The sequence below is a fragment of the Eurypyga helias genome, unplaced genomic scaffold, assembly GCF_000690775.1.
Source record: "Eurypyga helias isolate BGI_N326 unplaced genomic scaffold, ASM69077v1 scaffold5594, whole genome shotgun sequence".
NCBI classification, from domain to species: Eukaryota; Metazoa; Chordata; class Aves; order Eurypygiformes; family Eurypygidae; genus Eurypyga; species Eurypyga helias.
The window spans coordinates 9568-32538 of record NW_010248091.1 but is presented as its reverse complement, the minus strand read 5'-3'; the positions used below and the strand labels follow the sequence as shown (position 1 = coordinate 32538).

At 39.8% G+C, this 22971-nt stretch overlaps 1 protein-coding gene across 1 annotated transcript; it reads left to right on the top strand.

The window, feature by feature from the left end:
• The first annotated feature begins 2031 nt into the window (after positions 1-2031).
• On the top strand, positions 2032-22118 carry MSANTD1 (Myb/SANT-like DNA-binding domain containing 1). Its single transcript, XM_010150935.1, is given in 4 exon segments — positions 2032-2065; positions 2485-2749; positions 11804-12088; positions 21074-22118. Coding segments are annotated over 4 exon segments (825 nt in total). The 3' UTR covers positions 21315-22118.
• Positions 22119-22971: the final 853 nt, after the last annotated feature.

Genomic DNA, 22971 nt, shown 5'->3' with positions numbered 1-22971 from the left:
GGAGCAGCCGCACATATGCCAGGCACGTGTGGATGAAAAGGGGAAGGAATAGTTGTGGACCATCACAGAAAGAACTTGTTGCATCTGGACAGGTTCTCCCCCACCCTGTCCTGGTTGTCGTGCTTGAAACCTGATTAAACAAAACCCTTTAAAGCAGAGAGCAAATGTATCTTTGGGTTTCAGTGGTGTTAACCAGCATTTTCAGAAACGAGGTGGATTAAAGTCTGGAGGGGAAAAACAAACCTCCAGTGGATGATTAAAGGTTGAAAAGCAAGCTTGGCTTTGCAGGAGCGTGCATTGGGCCCACGCCAGAGCCGGCACCCCAACAAGACCGCGGTGGTGTTTGCCTCTCAGACACTGCATCGCTTCCTTAAACTTGTCCTGGTGATCCCCAGCCCCGCGTTTGGTAGGGTTTTATTAACATAGCTGCACGGAGCCCAAGGTTAAGTGATGGGAATTTCAAAACAAAACAAAACAATAAATTAATAAAATGAACGTGTCACCAGCTGATCCTCTTCTGACCACCATCTGTCCCCGGATCATGTGATTTCTCCCAGCTGGCCACCCAAGAGACAAACCATGCAAGATCATCATCACAACATATGCTGCTATTTACACATTTTTAAAGGTAATAGTTGCTAGGCTGTCACACGAGTAGTTAAAAGTAGCTATTTGGAAACTAAGGGATTTTTTGAAGCCAGTGACTCAGCAGGTATTATACATTTCTGACAGACACGTTCAGGGTTGGATCAGTGTAAGTTTCTATGAACAATATATGTTGGGGTGTGTGTCCCCCGCCTCGTTTTATGGTATGCTGTTGTGCCTTTTGTCATAAACAATAGAATAAAAAAAAAAAAAAGACGGCAAGTAATACTACAAATTTCACTAGTGTACCTTTTAGGAACATTATGTGTTGTCTTCGCCATCACCAGGATGCAAACCAAGCTGCCCGTTTTTAAACTATTGTTAAGATCAAGGATGTGGTTATGAGAAGACTTACAATTTATAGGATACTTAAGCATTAAGGATTGAGGCACAGAACATTTCCTGGGGATTAACGACTGACTGGGTGAGCCTCAGGCCATTAACCCCTGCCTGTCATTAATCTTCAGGAAATGCCCAGCAGTGAGGTCGTTATTGCTGTTATATGCTGAAACAGAAAATAATAATAAGCAAGGTCCATGGTTTATTTATTCATGTTTTGCATAACACGGTTACATTGGGGCTGTGTCAAATTAACATCTTTAGCTGGTCATACTGCCTGAATTAATGCAGCTCCTGCATCTCGCTGTTTTGTGAAAGCTCATAGTCAGATGGCACGAGTGTAAGCGGGGGCAGAATCTGGCCCGCTGCTTGCCTTGCACAATATTTAATAGGATGAATAAGCGGTGCTTCTCTGATATAAACTGCTGGCAGAATTTAGCCCTATACAGAAACCAGCTCAGAATGCTTGTTTTACAGCAAAGCAATTTATTCACAGTTCTAAGCATCTCGCAGCCTTTTTTTAACTCATTGAATAATCCTTTTAGGTTCCCCATAAAGCAGGTGAAATGCTTCTGCTGCAGTCCTAAGGCAGAACACAGGCTGCATAAATAGCATCTAAATTACTAGGAATACAAAATACACATACAGTAATACATACCTACAAAGGCAAATTCATACTGACAGGACTGCAGTGTGTGCTTATCAGCGGCAAAACATCTCGGGGAAAAAAAAAAGTGGCTTTATATTGAAATTGTATATACGTTTCTCTCTGTATTTAAACACTTAAATACTATTTTGTGCACGTTCTTAAACCCAGATGCAAGCTCCTTTTTAATGAGCCTGCCTGCTAAAACATTTATTAGCCTAGAGATGTATAGTTTTCCTAAAGCTGGCTGAAGCTTTTTGCAGAATATCTTTGCAAAAAAAAGCTGCTTTTTTTTTTTTTTTTTTTTTTTTTTTTTTTTTTTTTTTGTGTACATGGCCTCAGTCCTTGCAACCTCCTAGAGAGTCTGTCAAGGCGCAACTTAAAAGCTCGTTCAGGCGACCATGACCCCCTGCTAGCAGATTGTCTGCCTAAAAGGTAAGGGAAAGCTAAAAAAGAAGTAGAAACTTAAAAGTAGCTTCTCAAAGGCTGCATAGATCTTTTTTTTGTTAAACCTAAAGTGTTTAAAAGCTTTAATATTGATGGCCTGTCAACTTTGTCCTGATTCTTTGGCTTTCAGTTAAAAGGTTTTTGTTGTTGTAGCTTATGCAGTTGCTCTGTTGCTATGGAAACGTGACATCAAAATGACGTTTCTCTGTTTAAAAGCTTTTAACTAAATTCCTGCCTGTCAGATGTAGGCCCCATTTTGTGCACTCAAGCTTCAAGCTGTTGCAAAAAGGTTTCATATGTTCTGTTGTCATTCAAATTCTTTATCCACATATGCATGTCTTGCACTACAAAAAACCTAAGCTAAAAACTCAATCTATATTAAGTGTCCTCTTTTAAAACCCTTTTAGGTCAGTCAGCAATGGCTGCAGCAGAAATTCCCAGTTACATTGTCTCTTCTCAGACTGAGAAACACAGGAGGGCCAGAAACTGGACTGATGCAGAAATGAGAGGTTTAATGCTGGTTTGGGAAGAATTTTTTGATGAGCTGAAACAAACTAAAAGGAATGCCAAAGTTTATGAGAAAATGGCTAACAAACTCTTTGAAATGACTGGAGAAATTCGCCACGGAGAGGAAATAAAGATAAAAATTACAAATATGACATTCCAGTACAGGTAAGCTTCAGTTAATTCTTTTTATTTTAAGAGATTTTAGCAGGGACAACGCAGTGATTTTTGCCTTTCAGAAAGAAGTCTCCTAGAGGAAATCTGTTGATAAAAGATTAAAGATTGTTCATATCGCTTTTAAAATTCTCTCTTGCCAGTGCTGTTACGTCATTGTTAATTTTTTTCCCCCCATTTCATGTCAAACTCTGGGACAACTTTGTTTCTTTATAATCAGCTAGCGTTGTTATGGTGCAGAGGGATGGAAATGTATTTAGTGGGAAAAGAGATTTATTTCTTTTTTCTCTCTTTGCTGAGGGGACTGATTGTGTTGGCTTGGCAGCAGTTCCTTGCAGTGAAACTCCTGCAGTTTGAAGTGGCCAGTGAGAATCGGCATTGCAAGGCAAAGTTTGGAAGGGGGGTTTTTTTGGGGGGAAATACAGAATAATGTTTGGGGGGGCTGAAGCTTCTCGATTTTTGTTCTCGTGAGTTGAAGGGTTACACTTCACGGGGCCAGGAATAATTGAATGTCTTATTACTGAGTGACACACATTGCTATAATTGTTAGCAGCAGCAGCAGCAGCAGCAGCAGCGAAAGAACTATTCTATCTGCAGAGAGAGAATCGATGTGCACTGTCAATACTGCTCCAAAGGAGTCGGGGGGAGGGCGGAGGTGTCTACAAGGGGGATGATGAAGAGCAGGCAGTGTCAGTCAGGAGGAGAAGTTGGCTTTGGAAAACGCGAGGCATTTGTGCATTTGTTGTTTGCAGAGAAAAAAATAATTAGAACTTAACAGAAATATTTGCCTTTAAAAAAAAAAAAAAAAGAAATTGTTATCTGCGAGGCACAAACTGCCTCATACTGGAAATCCTGAGTGGTGATTTTAGCTGTGTGCTTGTAATGCAAGAAAATCAAATATGTGACTCTTTCATTTAATCTCTCCTCAAAGCTCGTATTAATAATAAAAAAGGTTATTACAGCAGGCAACCATGTTAAAACTGCTCGCTTTTCTGTCAGGCACCCTTGCTGTATTTAATGCAGGCTACTCATCACACAGGAAACTAGGGAAAATCCTGTAAACCCCTTAACTTTGAATGTCCTTCATCTGCATTTGTAAGATCCACAAGCATAATCTTTAACATCATTTCCCATAATATTAAACTTGATGTTTTGTAGCAAATGCTAATATCTCCCAAATGTTTTGCTAACCCTGCTGTAATCCTTGCGATTTTCTTCGCCCGGACTGCAGATGAGGAAGCTGGAAGTCAGAGAGATTTTTGCCCAGCATCACCCAGCAATTCACCCTGGGATGCGGATCTGGGAGTTGTTGGCTACCAGGCCTTCGCTTAGCCTGGGAAACCCGCAGCCCTCCCCGCTGAGAAACCCGGCGGGTTTTTACAGGTGTCTAGCAACGCTGCACGCTATTAAAGCGCTGTAATTGCCAAGGTTATTCCTGTCAGCCTTTGTTCTAAACCTTCAGTGCTGTCACCAATCAGACCATCTCAGTTTTTCTAATTAATGTTTTTACTTTAAAGTTGCGTCGGGGGGAAGGGGAGCAATAAAAGCACGTACGTGCACTCTGTGTGTGAAACCACTGCGCTTCTTTTTTACAATTCTCCTGACGTTTCTGCGAACTTCTGAGATTGCTTCTGTTGCATGTTGCCATGCTGCTTTTCTGTTCTGCAGAGCATTGCAGCTCCCTGCTTATTGATTAAGATGCTAATTTAGGAGAGTTAGCAACCTGCCTTGTGCTGTCACGGGGCTGTTTCATTTTGTACTCTCCAGTATGAAATGCATCTTTTCTTACCGTGTGTTCTTCTCCAAAGCACGGCTGGGTGCTTTGCTTTCCGGGCGAGGGGGTAGGGAGAACAGGGACAAGCAAAAGCTCCGGCTTACAATGTCTAGTTTTCTGGGTGTTTTTTTTGGTGGTGTGTGAGGGTGGGAAACACTGTGATGAAACTGCAAATGATGTGAGTTGCCACTTTTGAATGCTGCTTTGCTGGGAGGCGGCTGGGTTTTAATCCACGTTTTGGATACTTGAGGAAGATGCTTTCCCTCACTGTATTTCTGGGCACCGTCGCTGCGCTGTGGTACAAACTGGAGAAAAAGATCCTGAGAATGGGAAAAATTTAATAGAGAGAGTATTTTGTAATGATTACGTCGGGTTAGTAAGCGTGACGTGGGAGAACGTACACCAGCAGCGGGAAGGCGGGGGATGTTCCGCACCTGAGCCGTCATTTCTTCCCACGGCCTCCGGATCCGTCACTTTTTTAGGCGAGTGTTTACAGTGTTGGAAGGATGTTATGGTCTGTAGCCTTACTTTGATAATCAGAAATTAACTGGATTAGAGCATTTAATCACTTAATAGTATTATTTAGCGGTGTGCCACAATTTCATAAAGGAAAATAAAATAAAATTTCTCTCCTACAGATTTCTAAAAGAAAAAAAGTACTTGACAATTTCTACTAGTCCTTTTAACCAAGTTCAGTGAACATGAAGGGATCTAAACGAGGAAGCAGTGAACACACTTACAATGGTGCTTTCCAGTCTGAGGATCCCTTAGCATTTTAAGACTCGGCTCTGTAAATACTGTTTTGCTTGTTTTGCTCAGGGAAAGCCGTTACTCACTGTGCAGGAGTCAAAGTCAGACCAACATACACGTGGGGAGGGGAGGAGTGTTTCTTAGCCCATGGTTATGGCAGTTGCTGCAGCTAATGCAATATGGTGTGTGCTGATGGAGGCACGGAGCTCAGCATGGGCTCGCAGCCCAAGCGTTCCCCCCGGTTCTGGGTACGTTCGGATCCTACGTGGAGTTCTGTGCTGCCAGATAAAGTTAGTTCGAGTGTAGTTCGGTGCACGTGAGCATCAGTCACAAAAGCAGTTTTAGGGTGATCGTATCCCATTCCTCCACATCTGAGACAAAACAGTTATTTACATGTTAAAATGCCATTATATAAATCTATTTTATGTCATTATTTCCTCCTTGAATTCTTGTGTTTATTTCTGACTGCCCTATATTTCAACGAGATGACAAGAGAATGAGAAGATGTTTAGAAAACACAATTAGGTTGAGATGTGGAAAGCTTTCTTTATTAAGAGAAATGGAAAAGCTTGTAATTTGTTTGGAAAGAAGGCAAAGAAATATAAAGGAGTTCTAAAGGTGCATAAAAATATACAGTACTATTTTTCAGAATATAAAGCAGATAGTTCTTTTGCCGTAATACAAGAAGTTATTTATTGGAATTGCAAGGCAAGAAATGTAAAACTAGTTAAAGTCATATAAATTTGTATTACACTGCATAATAAGCATGTGGAAAGTCATTACTGCTGAAAATCATTGACACCAAGAGAGCGGTATGGGTTTTATTATTATTATTTTTACTAAAGATTAGATTTATTAAATAAAAATACAGACATTGTGTGTCTTCAAATTAGATAGAGTTATAAAAGGCAGTGGGTTTCAGGATATTATTAGCTGTTGATGGAAAAGTAAGCCGTTGTCTTTATCAGCGAACGTGCCCCCCAAAACCTGTCCGTCAAAATGATGCGGGGAGTATTTAGCACTGACCTTTGCCAGAAGTGGGGCAGCTGGAGGTTGGGCTGATCTGGGAGCTGTTCCTGTGTTCCTCTGCATTACTGTATTCCAAGTGCATTTGGAGGAAACTATTCAGGGAAAAATATACCATGACCTGAAGTAATTCTTACTGGAGTCTTAGTATATTAAAGGACCGTTTCATCCGCTGTGGAAATTGGCTGGGTGGAAAATTCTGCACAGCACTATAGGTGGAAGGAAAATTTTTTTGCAGGTGCGTTTGAGTAAAATTCTGGCTTTAGGAATCGCTATAGAATCTGAAATATCTGCTGTGGATAGATCAGCCACCAGGTTTTTAATGTTGGATTTTAAAGACACCTGTGGGATGAGCTGCGTGAACCTCCCTATTTATCCGTCTTGGGAGGAAGAAGGGCTGAGTCAAGCCTGCTGGAATTCCAAGTTAAGCTTTCTGATGTGCCGGTCATCAAAAGTTTTGCTGAGATTAGCATGTCGGCTCTTGCAGTTTGCCATCACATAGAGTATGTGCTGAATTCCTTCTACGATGTAGGCTACTCGGGGCATTCGGCACGTATCAACCTGTAATTAGTCCTTCTACAAGACAGATTTCCTATTTCTGCTAGCATGATACACTGGCTTACAACAAGGAAGCGGGGTTTGTAAAGCTTGTGCAGTGGTCCACAGTTTTGACTGATTCCTTCTGATGTTTAAAAATAAGAACAGTGAATGCAAATTTATTATTTTCAAAAACATCACCCTTCCCAAAGCCTAGAAAACAGGATGCAGCTGTTGCTTTTTGATTTGAATCGCAGTCAATTAATGTTAATGATTGGTAAATTTGAATCAGTCTCATGATTTGAATTAAAGATTAGTCTAATTCTTTATTTTCATGTGTACATGATAGCAATTAAACATTGCTACTTGTGTAATCCGTTGCTGTACTCTATGACATTAAGCAACTGGAATATTTGACCTCTGCTACAGCAAATGATAAAATATAAGTGCAGCCAAATTACTGCAGAAAGTCGAATTTGAATATTTTACTGTCTTTCTCTTTAATTTCAATAATTTACAGCAGATGCTCAACATGGTACTGTACTTTCATACATCTTTCTTTTCCTCGCCACTGATTGGTTCATGAACAGTTGCTATTTATTATTTATTTTGAAAGCTTTTCTCAGAAACCCCAGGAGATGGATCTTGTATCCATTCCTTAAGGCAAGTAGCAATACCAAATACTGTAATAATAATAAAAAGCAATAATGTTTTGAGCAAAGTTAGATTGCTTGCCTTTTACTGACTAAGTAACAATGACTTTTTAAAAATCTTTAGAATATAATATTGTAATAATTTCATTTTAGAAGGTGGATTAATAGGCACAGAGAGTGAAGTCTGAAGAAAGGTCAACAGCAGCACAAACTACTCAACTGGTGCCTCGGTCCATTCAGAGGAGCGTTTTGGCAGTGGGATCTCGAAGCTCGCTAAGTTATTCACTTCTCTGCAATAAGCAAGCAACCCCATTTCACACTGACTGGGTTGACAGTGTTTTTCATACTTGAGATGTTTGTCCACTGGAAACTCGACTCTGATCCCTGAGTTTTTGGAGAGAGTTCTTAGTTGCCTCTGCTCTCAGCTGGATTTTAATAGACCCTTGTGAAACAGCAACATGTCTAGATAAACTCAGTGTGAAGTTATTTTGCAAGCTCTGCTGACTTTTTCACTTACCCCTGATTCTTACCTAATCTTTCTGCCTGGCTAGCTCACACAGGCAGTGATTTGCCCAGTTTCAAAGAGTGGCGTGTTTGGCTCATCTTGCTCCCTCATTTCTGGACTATTGCATCCCAGCCATAACTATTGCCTTGTTTCTTTTTAACTTCATTTTTCAGCCGCAGAGAAACAAACCCAAAATCCCCCAACTTTACAGTCTGGATGCAACTAAGACCTGCTGTGGTGAGTTACAGCAATGGCTGAATTACAGCACTGAATTCATTACTGCCTTAGACTTCAGTTCTGCCAGGGTTACACTTACCTTGACACTGGCAAAAGCTCTCTGCTGTCTCACGAGGTTTTCTGGACTTCTGGCAGTTGTAGGAAAAAAAAAAAAAATTAAAATAAGCAGTGAATCCTGAAACTTGATATTAATATTACCAAGTCAGCTTTTTGGTTCATTTTTACCAGGAAGCTAAACCATCACCACTCTTCCCTGTTTGCCTCCACCTGCAGCGTTCCTGTTCCTTTTCCAAAGGAGTGACACTCCCTTCCCCCTTATCTTCCCATCTCTCCACCTATTTCGTCCTTTTTTCTTTATGTATGAGCCAGACTCCATACAGGTAGATGGTTGCTGCTGGTGCTGCTTTTAAGCTAACAAAGTTCTCTTGCCTACCTCCTGGTAGTGATCTCTTTTTATTAGCCCAGAGCTATGGTAAGCAGTCAGATGAGGAAGAATTAGTATCTATTCGGAGCCAGAGCAATACCTGGTTTTAGATAGCTTCAACCCTACAGCTGTGTGGGCAGACAATAAACTACAGCTCTTCCTTCAAAGACATGATAGTTTTGTAAAAAAGGGGGTCTGGGTACACAGCTGAGCTCAAACATAAACCCCAAGGTACTGACCTACTTGGGCTCCTGAAAACTCTTGCTAAGCAGTAAAAGAATAAACTTGGAAGATGCGGGCCTGCTGCTGAATGGGGTGGGTGATTTGGTGACAGCAGGTGCAAGCAGTGAGGGTGAGGATACTCCGTGCTGCCTTTGTCTCAGTCTTCACTGCCCAGGTCTCAGGCGTGTGCCTGGAGCAGGGTTACGGGAAATAGCAGGAGTGGGAAAGGATTAAGTCAGGGATCATCTCTGGAAGTTTAAATAGTGAGGGAGGTCCCTGAGGACTGAAGATAGCTGCTGTTGAACCCATCTTCAGAAAGAGCAAGAAGAAGAATTAAGTCGATCAGCTTCCCTCCAGCTCCTAGGAAGATCATGGAGCAAGGCCGTCTTCGAAGCAACTTCCAGTCACGTGAAGGAGCAGAATGGATTTACTAACAGTAAATTATGTCTGGCCAAACTGCTTGTTTTCTGTGGTTCCATGACTGTGTATGGGTGTGGAGCAATGGATGTTTTCTAGCTTGACAGTAGAAAGCCTTTTGACACAGTCTCCAAGAGCGTCCTTGTATCCAAGTTGGGATGTTATACTCCAGATGGATGGACTGCCAGCTGGGTCTCTGGGCTCAAAGAGTATTGGTAATGGTTTGTGCTTTACCTAGAGGCTTATTCCAAGTGGAGGCCTTCAGGGGTTCTAACTGGGATATCAGGCACCCAAAGGAGGAGATGGTGGAGTGCACGCTCACTGCTTTGCAGATGACACCAAACTGCGAGGGCAGGGCTGCTGTTCAGAGGGACCTGGGCAGGCTTGAGGAATGGGCTGACAGGGACCTTGTGAAATTCAACAAGGAGGAATGCAAAGTCCTACCGCTGGGATGGTCGAAGGACAGACTGGTGAGGACTGGTAGGGCAGCAGCTCTGCTGATGAGGACCTGGGGGTCCTGGCTAATGCGAGGCTAAACCAAGACGTCCCCTCAGAGCACAGCCGGCAGAATACCATCTTGGAGCTTTTCCCGTCCTTTCTGGCACAATATCTTGCCATCCTCAAGGCTCAAACCGTGTCTGGTGAAGTCCTAATGCGGGTGCTGGACTTGACGCTGGCATGGCTGAGGCGTGCTCAGCATGGCTTTTTGCTGTGGACTGTGGGGAATGCAGTGCAGTGAGCAGCTGCGGATGGTGGTGTTTTAAACCCCATGGCTTGAACATATTGGGGATTTCACCATGGACAACCATGTGGAATGTAGTCTAATAGCTTGTAGTGGTTTAGTTGTTAGGTTTTTCATGCAAATAGCCTAAACAATTGAATTAAAAACAATCAGTATCAAGTGATGGTTGCTGTCAGCCCTGTATCTAGCTATTTCGTGTCTGTGCGCGTCGGATATGTATGTATTGGTAGGTTGTGCTAGATACTCTCTGACTATGAAATCGCAGCAGCAGGTTGTGAAACATGTATGAAATTAAAATTTTGAATGCATAGAGGGCATAAAAATATGGATGGCTGTGGAGGATTTGCTATGCAGGACTATGATGTGCATTGCTAAATTGCTGGAAAAGCTCATCAGACCTTGCAAGGATGAGAAAAAAAAGGAAGAATCCTTAAATGGCTTTAAAATCTAAACAAATCTTTCTTCATTCCCTTACTGGTGGATTTCCCCTTACCCTAGGCTAAGAGATGTTCAAAAGGAAGAACTTCAGGTTCTCACTTTTAAGTTTGGCACCATTTTTATCATGTTTACATGTTATTTAATTCTATTCTTTGCAGGACTGGTGTGGGCAGAATGGATTGTGAGGAAAAACCTGAAAGGCTTCAAGAAAAGGGGGTGGGTCAGGTGCCCAGGAATAGTTTTTATCCTTCTTTTTTTTTTGTGCAAATGGAAGCCTCTTGCTAGCTGGGAAAATCAGATTTGGTTCAGTTTTTTGTTCATTTGAATGAAATCTGGTTTATGAAAATGGAGTATTGTCACTGGTCTGGCCTTTCTTGTTGTGTTCCCTTGCTGCATTTTGAGTAAAAAGATCCCAACGGGGAAAGGAAAATGAAGAGAAAGTTTGGGATTCTAGCTGGGCACTGGAGTTTCCTTGAGATGTATAATACATCTGTACACCTTGTTTTTGTATTTCTCAGTAAAAGTAAATAAAATAATGGGTACCAAGTGGGATAGCAGTGAACTTTGTGGTAGGACTGAATAATAGTTCTCATGATAAAACGCATGCGAAAGACAAAGCCATGGTTGATAGTCCTGTCACTGTAATGGTTTTGTGCATGCTGCTAAAAAGGCATTGTTAACTGGTTTTTGGTTTTTTATGGGTTTTTTGTTTTTTGTTTTTTTTTGTGAATGAATGAAATTCTATACTACTTCCTACACTGACCTTTATTCTGCAACAGATGAACAAACATCTACATCTCATGGTTGTTACTAGGATGTTTACCTGGGCAATTCAGAGCTTTAAGGCAATATTAGCAAAAGGATATGAATTCTGTTTATAGCCACTTGTATTTATCACAAAAAATAAATACTCATTCTTCAAAGCATGGAAGGACAGAGCTGCCCGTAGTTGGTAGAGGCTTAGGATGTGTTGCCCACTCTAGTTTCCAGAGACCACTGTCAGATTGGTTAGTCTGGCACTCTGTAAGGGGGACAAAATGTTATTCAACAGACATCACAGTGCTGTTTCCATTAGAAGTTGTAACGTTCTTTATTTCTATTGAATGTTATATGGGGTTTACATCCAACTTCTAATCACAGGTCAAACTAGGAAAAGAAACTGGAAGGATTCCTTGGAGATTAAAAGTGTCTAGTTTTCTTCTCATTAAAAGTATTTGGTTTGACTCCTAAATGTACCAGAATAAATGTTTTGAGATAGAAGATCTGTATGAAAAGTACTTTTATAGGAAACCAAGCTTTAATGCTATATGCCTTTTCTTACAGGAAATTAAAATGCATGACTGACAGTGAAACTGTTGCACCTGACTGGCCTTACTACAAAACCATTGATAGGATCTTATCCAAAGTGACAGACCACAGCGATGTGAAAATGCACGAAAATCAACAACCAGGTCCTTCTACATCGCAGACGGAGGCCTCGCAGTCTCCATCAGCTAAGTCTACCCCTCTGTACTTGCCATACAACCAGTTTACATATGAAGGAAGGGAAGAGTGCTTTGAAGATGAACATTCAGAGAGCTCATCAAGCTTACTTTCTTACAAGCTGAGGTAGCATCTATTTCCCCCCCTTTCTTGTATTGCACAGAATGAACGGGATCCGATATGTAAGGGGACACCCTAGCACATTTTTCTCTAACAGCTGTTGTATCTTTTCTGTAAATCACAAAAGAGATCTGTTCCCCACTCTCAGCCACTTTGCTGAATTAGGGCATTTTCTTTATGAGAGACTGGAAGGAAGTAGGAGGACTGGGCAAAACGTTGCATGATATTGCCAAAACTCAGCATGCATGTCACTCCTCACATGAGTTGGTGTGTTTGTAATAGGAGTATAGGCATGTTCAGGAGAGTCCTGCAGTGCAGTCAGAGATATAACATACTGCTTAGATGATTTTTGGCTTGCTCTAGTTTTGCTTTTGGTACAAGTATAAAATTTCTCTGGCTTCAGCTATTATTAAAACGATGAAAAAATGCAAATTAAATATTTCTGTGGACACTGAAATGCTACTCATGCAGTTTGACAGTACATTGCAACATTTTAAATACAATTGAGAATGGCACTTTTTCAAAGTAAAAGCTAGTTTGAAAATCCAAACATGTGTTTCCTTTTTTGATAAGATTGGAGTTCTGTGGAAGGCAGCTTTTTAACAAAAGGCAGGGTTGTACACTTGATAGAAATTTTAGACTTTACTGGTCTCATTTTTCATCCAGAGTGGTGTGAAATAAGAGTTGATTACAGTTTTCTGGCAGGAATAAAAGTTGATCCTAGAGATCCTTATCATGAGACTGTGAGTCTTTAACTATAACAGTAAAATTATCTGTCAGTTATGCAACTGAGAAGGTGTTGAGCTGGAAGAAGAACCAACCTAACAAGTTTGGATTATTGCTTCCAGGCCTACTCTTGGATGAATAAAACTAGGGTAAATTCCTTCAATCGTTCAAGCAAATAGCCCTTGAATAGCTGATTATTTTTTTTCAACTTTTTTTTGGCAACTGAATATATGTTAGGGTGTGTAATTCTTGAACTGTAGCAATCTTTTTGTTCACGAGCAACAATTTTATTTCATCCTAGTTCACCGTAAGTACCTGATAACCCTGATGAACAATCTGTTTTGATTTTAGGATTTGCAAACTCCATGATCACATTCCTGATGCAATAATTTTTTCGCAATTCACAATTTGATATCCAATAATATTATTTAATATCTAATTAGAAGGTCACTTTTTCACAAACACAAGGTATATTTAGACTGTGTGGTAACACCAGACTTTTAAAAAATGCTGGATGTTAAGTTTCTTCAGCTTAGGAACAACTCCCAGACAACACAGATTTTGTACCATCGAGGAGGACAGGTCACCACACAGGTTTAATTACGGAGTGTAGACAAGCCATCACAGAAATCAAGCTAATCAACCACAAACGGGTACCTATCTCGGGCACACCAGTTGTACATGGACTACCACTCTCATGTAGATGCTTTCATTTACAGCTGAAGTGGACTTCTGCCATTCTAACTGAATTGTTTCCATTATGATCTGGAAAACTTAGGCTGTAACGCATTTTAGCCAGTTTCAGGTTTAGTGTTTTTTTTTTTTTTTTACTTTGTCCAAGGTAATTAACTGTTTAATAAAAAATATTTTAACTTTACTGGGCCAATTCAGAAACAGCAGATCATTTAAATCTAGCCTTTAACGGCACAGGCTGGCTTTGCACTGGCTGTAAGCCTGTAAGGCAGGTAGTGACACTTTGCCCTTGCAGGAGGTCAGGCTGCAGGGCAGCTGTTGTCTGCTAAGGGTGGCTGTGCAACAGGGTTTGGGAGCTGGAGGGATGGTACGTCAGCTGTCAGTGTGTCTGTAATACATTGCTCCATAACTTATCATAGAATCGTAGAATGGTTTGGGTTGGAAGGGACCTTAAAGACCATCTAGTTCCAACCCCCCTGCCATGGGCAGGGACACCTTCCACTAGACCAGGTTGCTCAAAGCCTCATCCAGCCTGGCCTTGAAGATGGCCAGGGAAAATGTAGCCATGCTCTCACAGTCTCTGCACAAAATTGTTTTGCAATAATGTAATATTGTGCATATCATTTAACAGCAAGATATTCACATGTTAAAATACAGGTCTGTTTAAAAAAGAGAAAGCTGAGCAGTAGATACCACTTGAGAGATTGGTGTAACATTTCAGGTGAGCATTGTGATTGGATTGAAAAATAGAAAGCACTTGTGATATTAACTGGGCACCTATCTGGAAGGAGGCAAAGTGGTATTCCAGTAGTCATAGGGGGTTTTGAAAAGCTTGTATGGCATTGAGCTGTTTAGTTTAGTCTGATGAATGAGGGAAGAGTAGGGAAGCCTTTCTTGGCCAGAAGGAAATACAGCGCTTGCTAATGATATCAGATGGGTTAAAATCACTTAGAGCTGCCGTGGTAAGGCAAAGAAGATAATTCTTTTAGAGTTACTAATGGAAAATGATGAATTGAGAAGCAATTTTCAGCTTAAGCAATTAGTGTGTCATCCTGTGTTTGAAAAACACTTTGAAATAGCCAACAAGAGAGAAAAAAATTAGCATGTAAAACTTGGGTCCAAAAGGTACTCAGTTGATCTAAAAGATTCAAAGAAGGAACTAAAGACAGTACTGAGATTTGAAATGAAAAGAACGTTTCAGGTCCTCAATTTCCCTCTCAGTTTTTGTACTTTATGGCTGTGCAAAAAAATATATACATACCTATATGTAAAATATAGATGCATTTTACAGCTGTATTTTTTACAACTGCATGTTTCTATGAAGCAGGCTATACACAGATCTAAGTATGCAAAGTAAGCTTATGCTATGGATTTTTTTCTTTAGTAATAAAAATGATGTTACGACAACAATGTTTAGTGAAAAAGACTGTCAAACTACATTTTTTATTAAATCAACTTTTAAACTTGTGAAAACTTTACTGTTATTCCCTTGAACGCTCAAACACAGCTTTGGCGTGTCAGCTTTGTATTTTCTGTAGTATCCTTGAACTTAGCAGGAGGCTACTTGGCTGTATAAATTACAACTTAAAAAAAAAATTTAATTTAATATTTGCCTTTCATAATAGAGAAAAATGGCAAGATTTACACTTCAATCAATACATAGGCTCTCTCAAGCTAAAAGTAGTTGAGACTATTTCTTCATATTCTATTTGAAATTCTTTGAGTTTGGGAGCTTCTTCCAAAAAACCAAATCTGCTAGTTAGTGATAGTACAATTAACGTGGCATAAAATTAATTTTTTTGTTGCCATTTGCAGGTGAGGAAAGCATTTGGAATTCCCTTTAAGGGGGTGCCTGCTATTTGCTTAGTATTGTTCTAACACTGCTCTTGGGCTTCAAAAACCTTGTATTATACTGCAATGACCATAAAACATCTGACAATCATAGAATTATTCTATTATGGTCAGATAATATAATGCAATGTGGTGGAGTCTTGTACTGCAGCTTAATCTTTGAAAATCAGAATTCCTGACACCACTATAAATTGCCTTCTGTCTAATTGAAAACTATTTTTTCACCCTGTGGACTAATTTATAGTCTTTATTTTCATTGTTAAAGTAATGGCAGAACATAATTATACAGACTGTGAGTATGGTTCAGACTTCATCTGTTCTGCCATTTCTCTTGTACTGAAAGTGGTCATGAAAGGGTTACTTTCATAGATTAATAGACCGTATTAAAACCACCATGTCATCTAGTCTGACTGTAATCTGGTACAGAAGGTTTACACGTTGAGAAAGGGTAAGAATTGGTAACATGAATTAACCAAGACATGAATTGTTTAATAGAAGTACATTAAAACTTGGTGAGGATGGTAATTCAGGAAATAACAGTTTTGGCAAAGCCTTTTATCATTCTGAAATTATGCCATGGCTATTTAAAATCTGAGTGGGCAGCATCTATAAAGAAGTTTGAGCTTTAGGCTATACGCATTATATAGTGCATCTTAACTCATTATGCAGAGTTGTTATCAGAGCAAGATGCTTTGCCCAAGCTCCAAGACATTTTTGTGGTTCTTGTCTACACTTTACTTCCAGGATGAGCCTCACTAATTCCCAAGTGCGTTTGGCTGTATTTGAATGAGCCTAGTTTACTAGAAGATCCAGGTTGCCTGATGTCTCAGTCCTCAAACTCTCTGAAGACCTTTGTGCCACCTCTAATATTAATATTATTTATTTCCAGATAATTGGTAATTATTTTCCATAAAGATACAGGTTGTGGAGATCTACTCAGATCTGTATATAGCTAAAAAAGCACAACCAAGCCAGAAACAAATGTTAGTAGTTAAAAGCCATAAATTCCAGAATCTGATGGTACTGGAGACCCACTTGCCATATAGTGGTCAGAAAGGAAGAATCGTTTCTATGATTTTGTGGAGGTAGTACATTTTGGTAGACAGATTACGCTTTGTATTCAACTCCTGTTTCGTTAATTATTTACACACATTCCTGAAATGAGCCTTATTGGGTGAGTGTTGGCAATCAATCGAAGAACTTTGAACAGTGAATTAAATTGATCTTAGCTAGATGGCAAATACATTTGACACATGCCTAATATCTCACCTAATTATATGTGGAGGTTTGCTTTGTTTCCCCCTGGTCCCCAACGCACGCTGTCATTTCAGCTGGGTGTCCTAGATGAGATGGAATGTTTTGTTTCCCTTGGTTTGTTTCTTTTGAACCTTGCCTGGCTGTTTTGGAGCATAGCATGGAAATAGCTTTACAAGGTCCTGCTTGGAATGTGGTCCCGATGCCAGAGCTCTTCCACACTTATTTGTGTAGTCAGGGGAATACCAGTGTCAATTCTCTTGGAGGTTCCCTGCCCTAGGCACTGGAGGCCCAAGAGTATCAACAGATTGTGTTTGAGGTCCTGGATCTCCTAGACTCCTCTTTCCTCCAGATCTCCAATATCTACCTTCAGAGACCAAGCTTGGCAAAGAGTGGAGATTTTTCTTTGGCAGAGGCTGTGGATGCTGTCAGGATCCATCGTACCCCTGTTTTCACAGAGGTATGCTGCCCAGGAATGCAACATGGAGAATTGGCAACAGGATTGGTGTTTGCTACAGCAAAAATCGATCATTTCTTATGCCTACACACTGCCAAACTACTACTCCTAGCTGTAACTATCTGAGCATACTGATGCTGGTGGGTTAGTTAGTGCCGAACACATATTCCTACCCCTGCTTCCCTCTCGATTTCACGTTATAAAAAGTTATTGACATTACGGAGGTCTCTCTGGCTTGCTACCTAGGAGACCTAGAACTTCTCAAGAAAGATGGCTCAGCCTCTGAGGATACACTTCAGTATTCAAATAACTCCTTCAGGCGTCACTGGACATTTTACATCGTTTCATCTTGCTGAGGGTTCTTTACTCATAAATTAGATTCTTTAGATCCTTCTTTTGTAGGCCCCTTCTCAAGAGCTCTCCTTCAAGAGTTATTCTACAAGAACAGACGATTGTAAATTCCAAGTCCTTACTATGGACTTGTGAGTGGTGATAAAACTCTCTCATCAACAGTCACTATGGCTGGAGAGAAAAGGAGATTGGGAACACCACCAAAGCTAGGGGTGTCTGAAATAAGTATTTCTTTTCAATTAAGGCTGTCTAATTATCCAGTCTTGTTTGTTAATTGTAAACAAACATGGAGGGTACTTAGGAGACCTTGAAGAATCCTTGTGCCTTGGCTTTTTGGGGGACTTCTCTGTGCTGAAATCCGTTGTTGAGTAAGCACTTGTCAGCAGATAACTTTCTCAGTTACTAGCAGACCGCAGGTACTGCTGATACAGTTCCCTAGGTAGCTGCCACCACCACCAGCTGTTTTGCCTCTGCTCTCTGGAGCTGTGCAAGACAGCTATTGTCTTGGACCTATGGTTACATGTCTTACAGGTTCTGGATGCACCACATTGGTTTACTGAAAAACTGATAAAATCCTGTACAGACTTCAGGACAACACTTCAAAGAGGTTTTTTTTTTCCTTCTCTTAAAAATAAGGCTTACTTTAAAACCAAAAGCCTTATTTTAAAACCAAATGGCAGCCACAATTGCCAAGAAAGTCACACAATACTCAGTGCAGTTCAGTACTGTTGGCATACCTCAGATTTTCTCTCATTCCTGATTAAGGACTATTCTCACCAGGCCTTACTTTGACAAGACACAAGCCCCCTTGTGTCTCTAGGAGCCAGTTCTTGTTTCAGACAAAAGGTCTTACTATAGCTATTTTCTAGGATTGTATAGGGAAGAGGATAGAGATTCATTGAGCTTTCAATAATTTTATCCTCTGTGAAGACAAGTTTAAATTTAAAAAGTGACTTTGGCTAAAATAATACTGTAATTTCAGAAATTTCTTGCTCTCCCTACTAGAAAGCATGAATTCTTTGTGAGTGCAGTGATGGGAACCTTGGAATAACAGATTAGGTGTTGTCTTTAGACCACTGTGGTCCTTTTCCACTTGCTTGACCTCTTTGAGAACCCCATTTAACATAATTCCTGCCCTTAGAGTTAATGGGAGCAAACAGAATTTGCTGTCAGCCATGACCCATTCTTGCAGGATTGTCTGGCTGTGATTATCTCAGTGATCAGCTGCAAGCTTGACCCACAGTTTGAACAGAGAGGCATGTATTTATTTTATTTTATGCACATTTATTTGATGTTCAAAATAAAATATGATATATAGAATCTGCACAGGTGAGTTTATTTTGTATAACTTCCAAAATTTTGTTTAGCATGCAGATGCCTTCGCTTTTCCCTTAGCATCACTGTAGCAGTGTAATGGTGATAAAGCCCTTTGAATAGTAGAAGTGTCCTGGTTTAGGCCCAGAGAGCAACAAAAGCACCATGCGGCTGCTCACTCACTCCCCCCTGTGGCCCCTCCCCTGCTACCGCCCCAACCCAACAAGTAACTTTAAATTCTTAGATAATCTGAAAGCCAGTGGTCTTTGTTCACCATGTTAGTGTACTTTTATAACAGGGGGACAGCACATTTGAATGACTAAACAGTACTCAGTTTCCCTCAAGACCAATTCTGATTTTTTTCTCTAAGATTTTAATAGCATTTAATTTAATCCACTTGGATTTTTTTTCATAGACCTCACCCTTTTTGTGCTGGGTCATTGCACTCTTAAATGTCAAGGGGCTTGTGTCATTTTGTTATATTTGCATTAAGTCTTTCAGGTGCTTAGGACGGTTTATTTCTCTTGCTGAGAGATCTGAATGTCACAGTCACTGTTACACAAAGCTTGTCAAGCAGGAGAAGAACATGAATGAAATTATGATATAGATCGGACACAGCTGAGTGACCTCCTTCCCCACACCCCTTCTTCACGTTAATAAAAAGATATTCCTCAAAAGTTCAAGTTATCTTTATTCAAGGATGTCTTGAAATCTGCAAGGTGTTGACATGGCATACTGCTCACAACTGTGTATCTCATTATTGCATTTCACCGTGTTTGGCAGAACATGACTGAGATCGCTGTTTGTCTGAAGGGACTTCAAGGCCCATCGTCAGATAGCTTTGATGTTGGGGACTCCAGTCTCGAGTCACAAAAAGTGCAAATGAACATGTGGACTGTCACTTTACGTTAGAAAAGAAGATATCCAGCTGTAACTGGGGGTTTTTAGGATGTGTAGCTCACTTGCACATTTGCCTTCTACTTGCCTCTCCTCCTCCTTCACAATTCAGTACGCATCCTTCTTAGATTACAGGTTCAAAGAAACAGATCTATGTGTGTGTGTGCTATCTCGTATGCTGTGCAGGCTGGTTTTGAACTGTGTTGCACTGTCACCCCAAGTTAGTACAGCTGCCATGTGAACTACACATCTTCGGAGCACTGTCTTTTTTGCTAGGTTTATCTCTTTCTTCTAAAAAAGAAACTCAGCATGATGCAGCGTAGAGGAAATTCTTAAAATATTACCCCAACTGCACATGGCAATTCTGCAGATTTCAGATGAGGATGTGCAGTGTGATACGTGTCTAACTTCTGTATCCTGAGAGAGCTCAGAGGTGTGTGGTTCCAGGAACATCAGTATGACAGGGCACATAGACAGCCTGGGATTCGGCAATCTGGTGTTCTCTCTTTTTGAATTTCGAAGAACTTTTTAAAAATGCAAAGAGCAATTAATTGCTATATCGAATACAGAGTCTTGCCTTTATGTTTTGGTGAAAACAAACCCATAGCTAGAGGCTTATAGTGTGCTTGAAATTTTCGTTAAATCTTGGGAATTTGAAGAGAAGTATGGTTTGTTTTGTTAGCCATCCTACTTGATAGAACTTATCATTAACCTAAACAGGAGAAGAAGGTAGCCATCATATCCTGCATTGTGACAAATATATTTAATTAAAAAAAAATCTTTTTTGAATTGGCAAATGCCCCTAAAAGCAAATGTGAAACGTGCTCAATGTGTGACCTGTAAGAAAAGAGGGACTCTTGTAAGCAGTATCCTGCTAAACGTTTTCATTTATAGGGTTCTGTGATGGAATATATAAATAAGTGGTCAGTGCAACTGGTGTATCTCGGTGCAAGAGCAAATTCTGAGACTAGTATGCTGTAGCAGGATCAGCCTTGCTGATGCGGTACTTCAAAAAAAGAGCTGTAACTTGCCACCGGACGTAAGTGCAGCGCCTTCTCTGGATAGGATGGCTACTGCAGCTTTAGGATTGGAGTTTTAACGGCCTGATGAGCAAAATGTCTCTCCCAGTACAGTTTATAAATTCAATATGTAAGAAATGGCAAGATAAAAAAAAAAAAAAAGAACATTATGCCTCGTGTTCTGCAGGGAAAATTCTCATGAAAAAGAGATTTAAAATCTCTTTTTTTTACAGTCTGTAACACTATGCAATAATACAGTAAATGCTTATGTTTTGGCATGAACTTGAGAGGGAATTTATTGGAGAACACAGAAGGGTTTTAAAATAGGACTAGGTTGTACCTTGGCCAAGAATGTAGTATAGAATATTAGATTCCAATATAGTTTTTTTTACAAATCAGTTTAATTGTTAACAAATATTTGCATTTCAGAGCTGAAGAAAGACCAGTTAAGAAGAGAAAAATGCAAAGCTGCAGCTTCCAAAAGAAGAAGCTAAAATTAATGGAGGCCATGTTGGAAGAACAAAAGAAGTTGAGTAGAGCTATGGAAGAAACCTGTAGAGAAGTGCGCAGGATTCTGGATCAGCAAAACATCATTCAAGTTCAAAGCTTACAGTTACAGGAGAGAATGATGAATCTACTGGAGAAAATGATCTCCAAATCTAATGTGTAGTTTCCTTCGTGAATGCCTCTGAGATTAATATTGGTATTATAGATATCCCTTTATTGCACACCATATGTGTGTCTGTTGCCCTATTCCCAGGTTTTCCATGGAAATTAAAACCTTAGTGTAATCTTAGTTAAGCAAAGAGAACAGATAATGCAGGGTGAGAGCTATCCAGTATGAGAAAATTAGTGCAATATATGCTTAAGTTGAATTATTTTTATACGGAAAGGTTAAGGGATGACTAGCTCTGGGAACTTCAGTACTGTTTATGCCTAGGTCAGGTATTGTTTTACAAACAGTGGCATTGTATATTGCTTCCCATCAAGGACTATAGCTTGACCTGTTGTAGGAGAATGAAACAGTGCATTTCTAAATATGGTAATTGCATCTTGAGTTTCTGATGATTAAACCCTGTTTTGAAACATATGCCGTGATTGTACAAGTGACCTGTGGTTCTTGTGAAGAGCTAGTTGGGACCATGAGATACATAATTTTTAAACACCATGCCTGATAGGAATAGCACTCTAAAATTAGGGTTAAAATAGTCTATTCAAATACACTTTTGATATAAAAAGTAAACCCCCAAACCACCTTACTATATACTGAATACTAAAATGTATAGAAGATACTTGAAGTTGCTTTTGATATTAAATGTTTAATTTTTTTCATTATTAACTGGAATCTGTTGACTTAATGAAGAACCAGCAATGAAAACTCATTTATTCTCTATCACGAAAGAAATCTATTGTACTGTGTGTATATACATATATATATATAATCTATCAAATGAAATAAAGAAAAAGAAGAAACTTATTTATTATTACTGGGCAGATACTATGCTTTGGGACAGTGAAAAAGACTGGTAGAGAGAACCACGGTCAGAGGTTTTTAATTCTTAATTGCAGTGTAAAGACCTTCTATACTGTTGCCCGAAACACAGAGATGGCAGTCATGAAGAACAATCGACACCTCTGCAGTTGTATTTGCTGGTGGCACAACCTGGGTAGGCAATTAGTTGTAAGGTGTGGTCTGTAAGGCAGATCAACATTGATACACCACAAGAGGGAGCCGGAGGCATAAGGGATTGTATTTCAGTCGTTAAATGTTTGATTCTTCAGTGAAATATGGCATTGGAATAACTTTTAATTCAAAAATTCATCAGCTGAATTTCCTATACACCATTTCTTTTTGTGTTCTCCTTGAAAAACGTACTTCTGCTGCTTTCACTCCATGTGCAAGACTGAAGGTCAGAATCTGATACAGAAAGGTAGAAAGTACAGAATTAATGTTAGTGCTAGGAACTCAGGCCATTTTCCATTCTCACTCTTAATAATGTCCCTTCTTGAAACTTTGGTTTTGAGGGTGTTTGCATTTTCCTATATAATTTAATGTAGTGTTGCCTAAGCTAATGTTAGCTAAATTATTTTATAGCCCAGACCCAACCAATTAATCTGTATTTATGCTTGGTGAACAGGGTAAATTAAAAGTAAATTAAAAATATGTGAAAGTATTTCTTAGAAGATCCTGCAGGTATGAAACTAAGAACGATTAAGTATGTAAATGTGGCCCATTCCTCAGAGTTTAATTCATGATAACAGGGTAATGCATATGTAGCACAAGAGTGAACCTGCAGAAAATGGTGGCTGCCAAAAGTATAAATGAA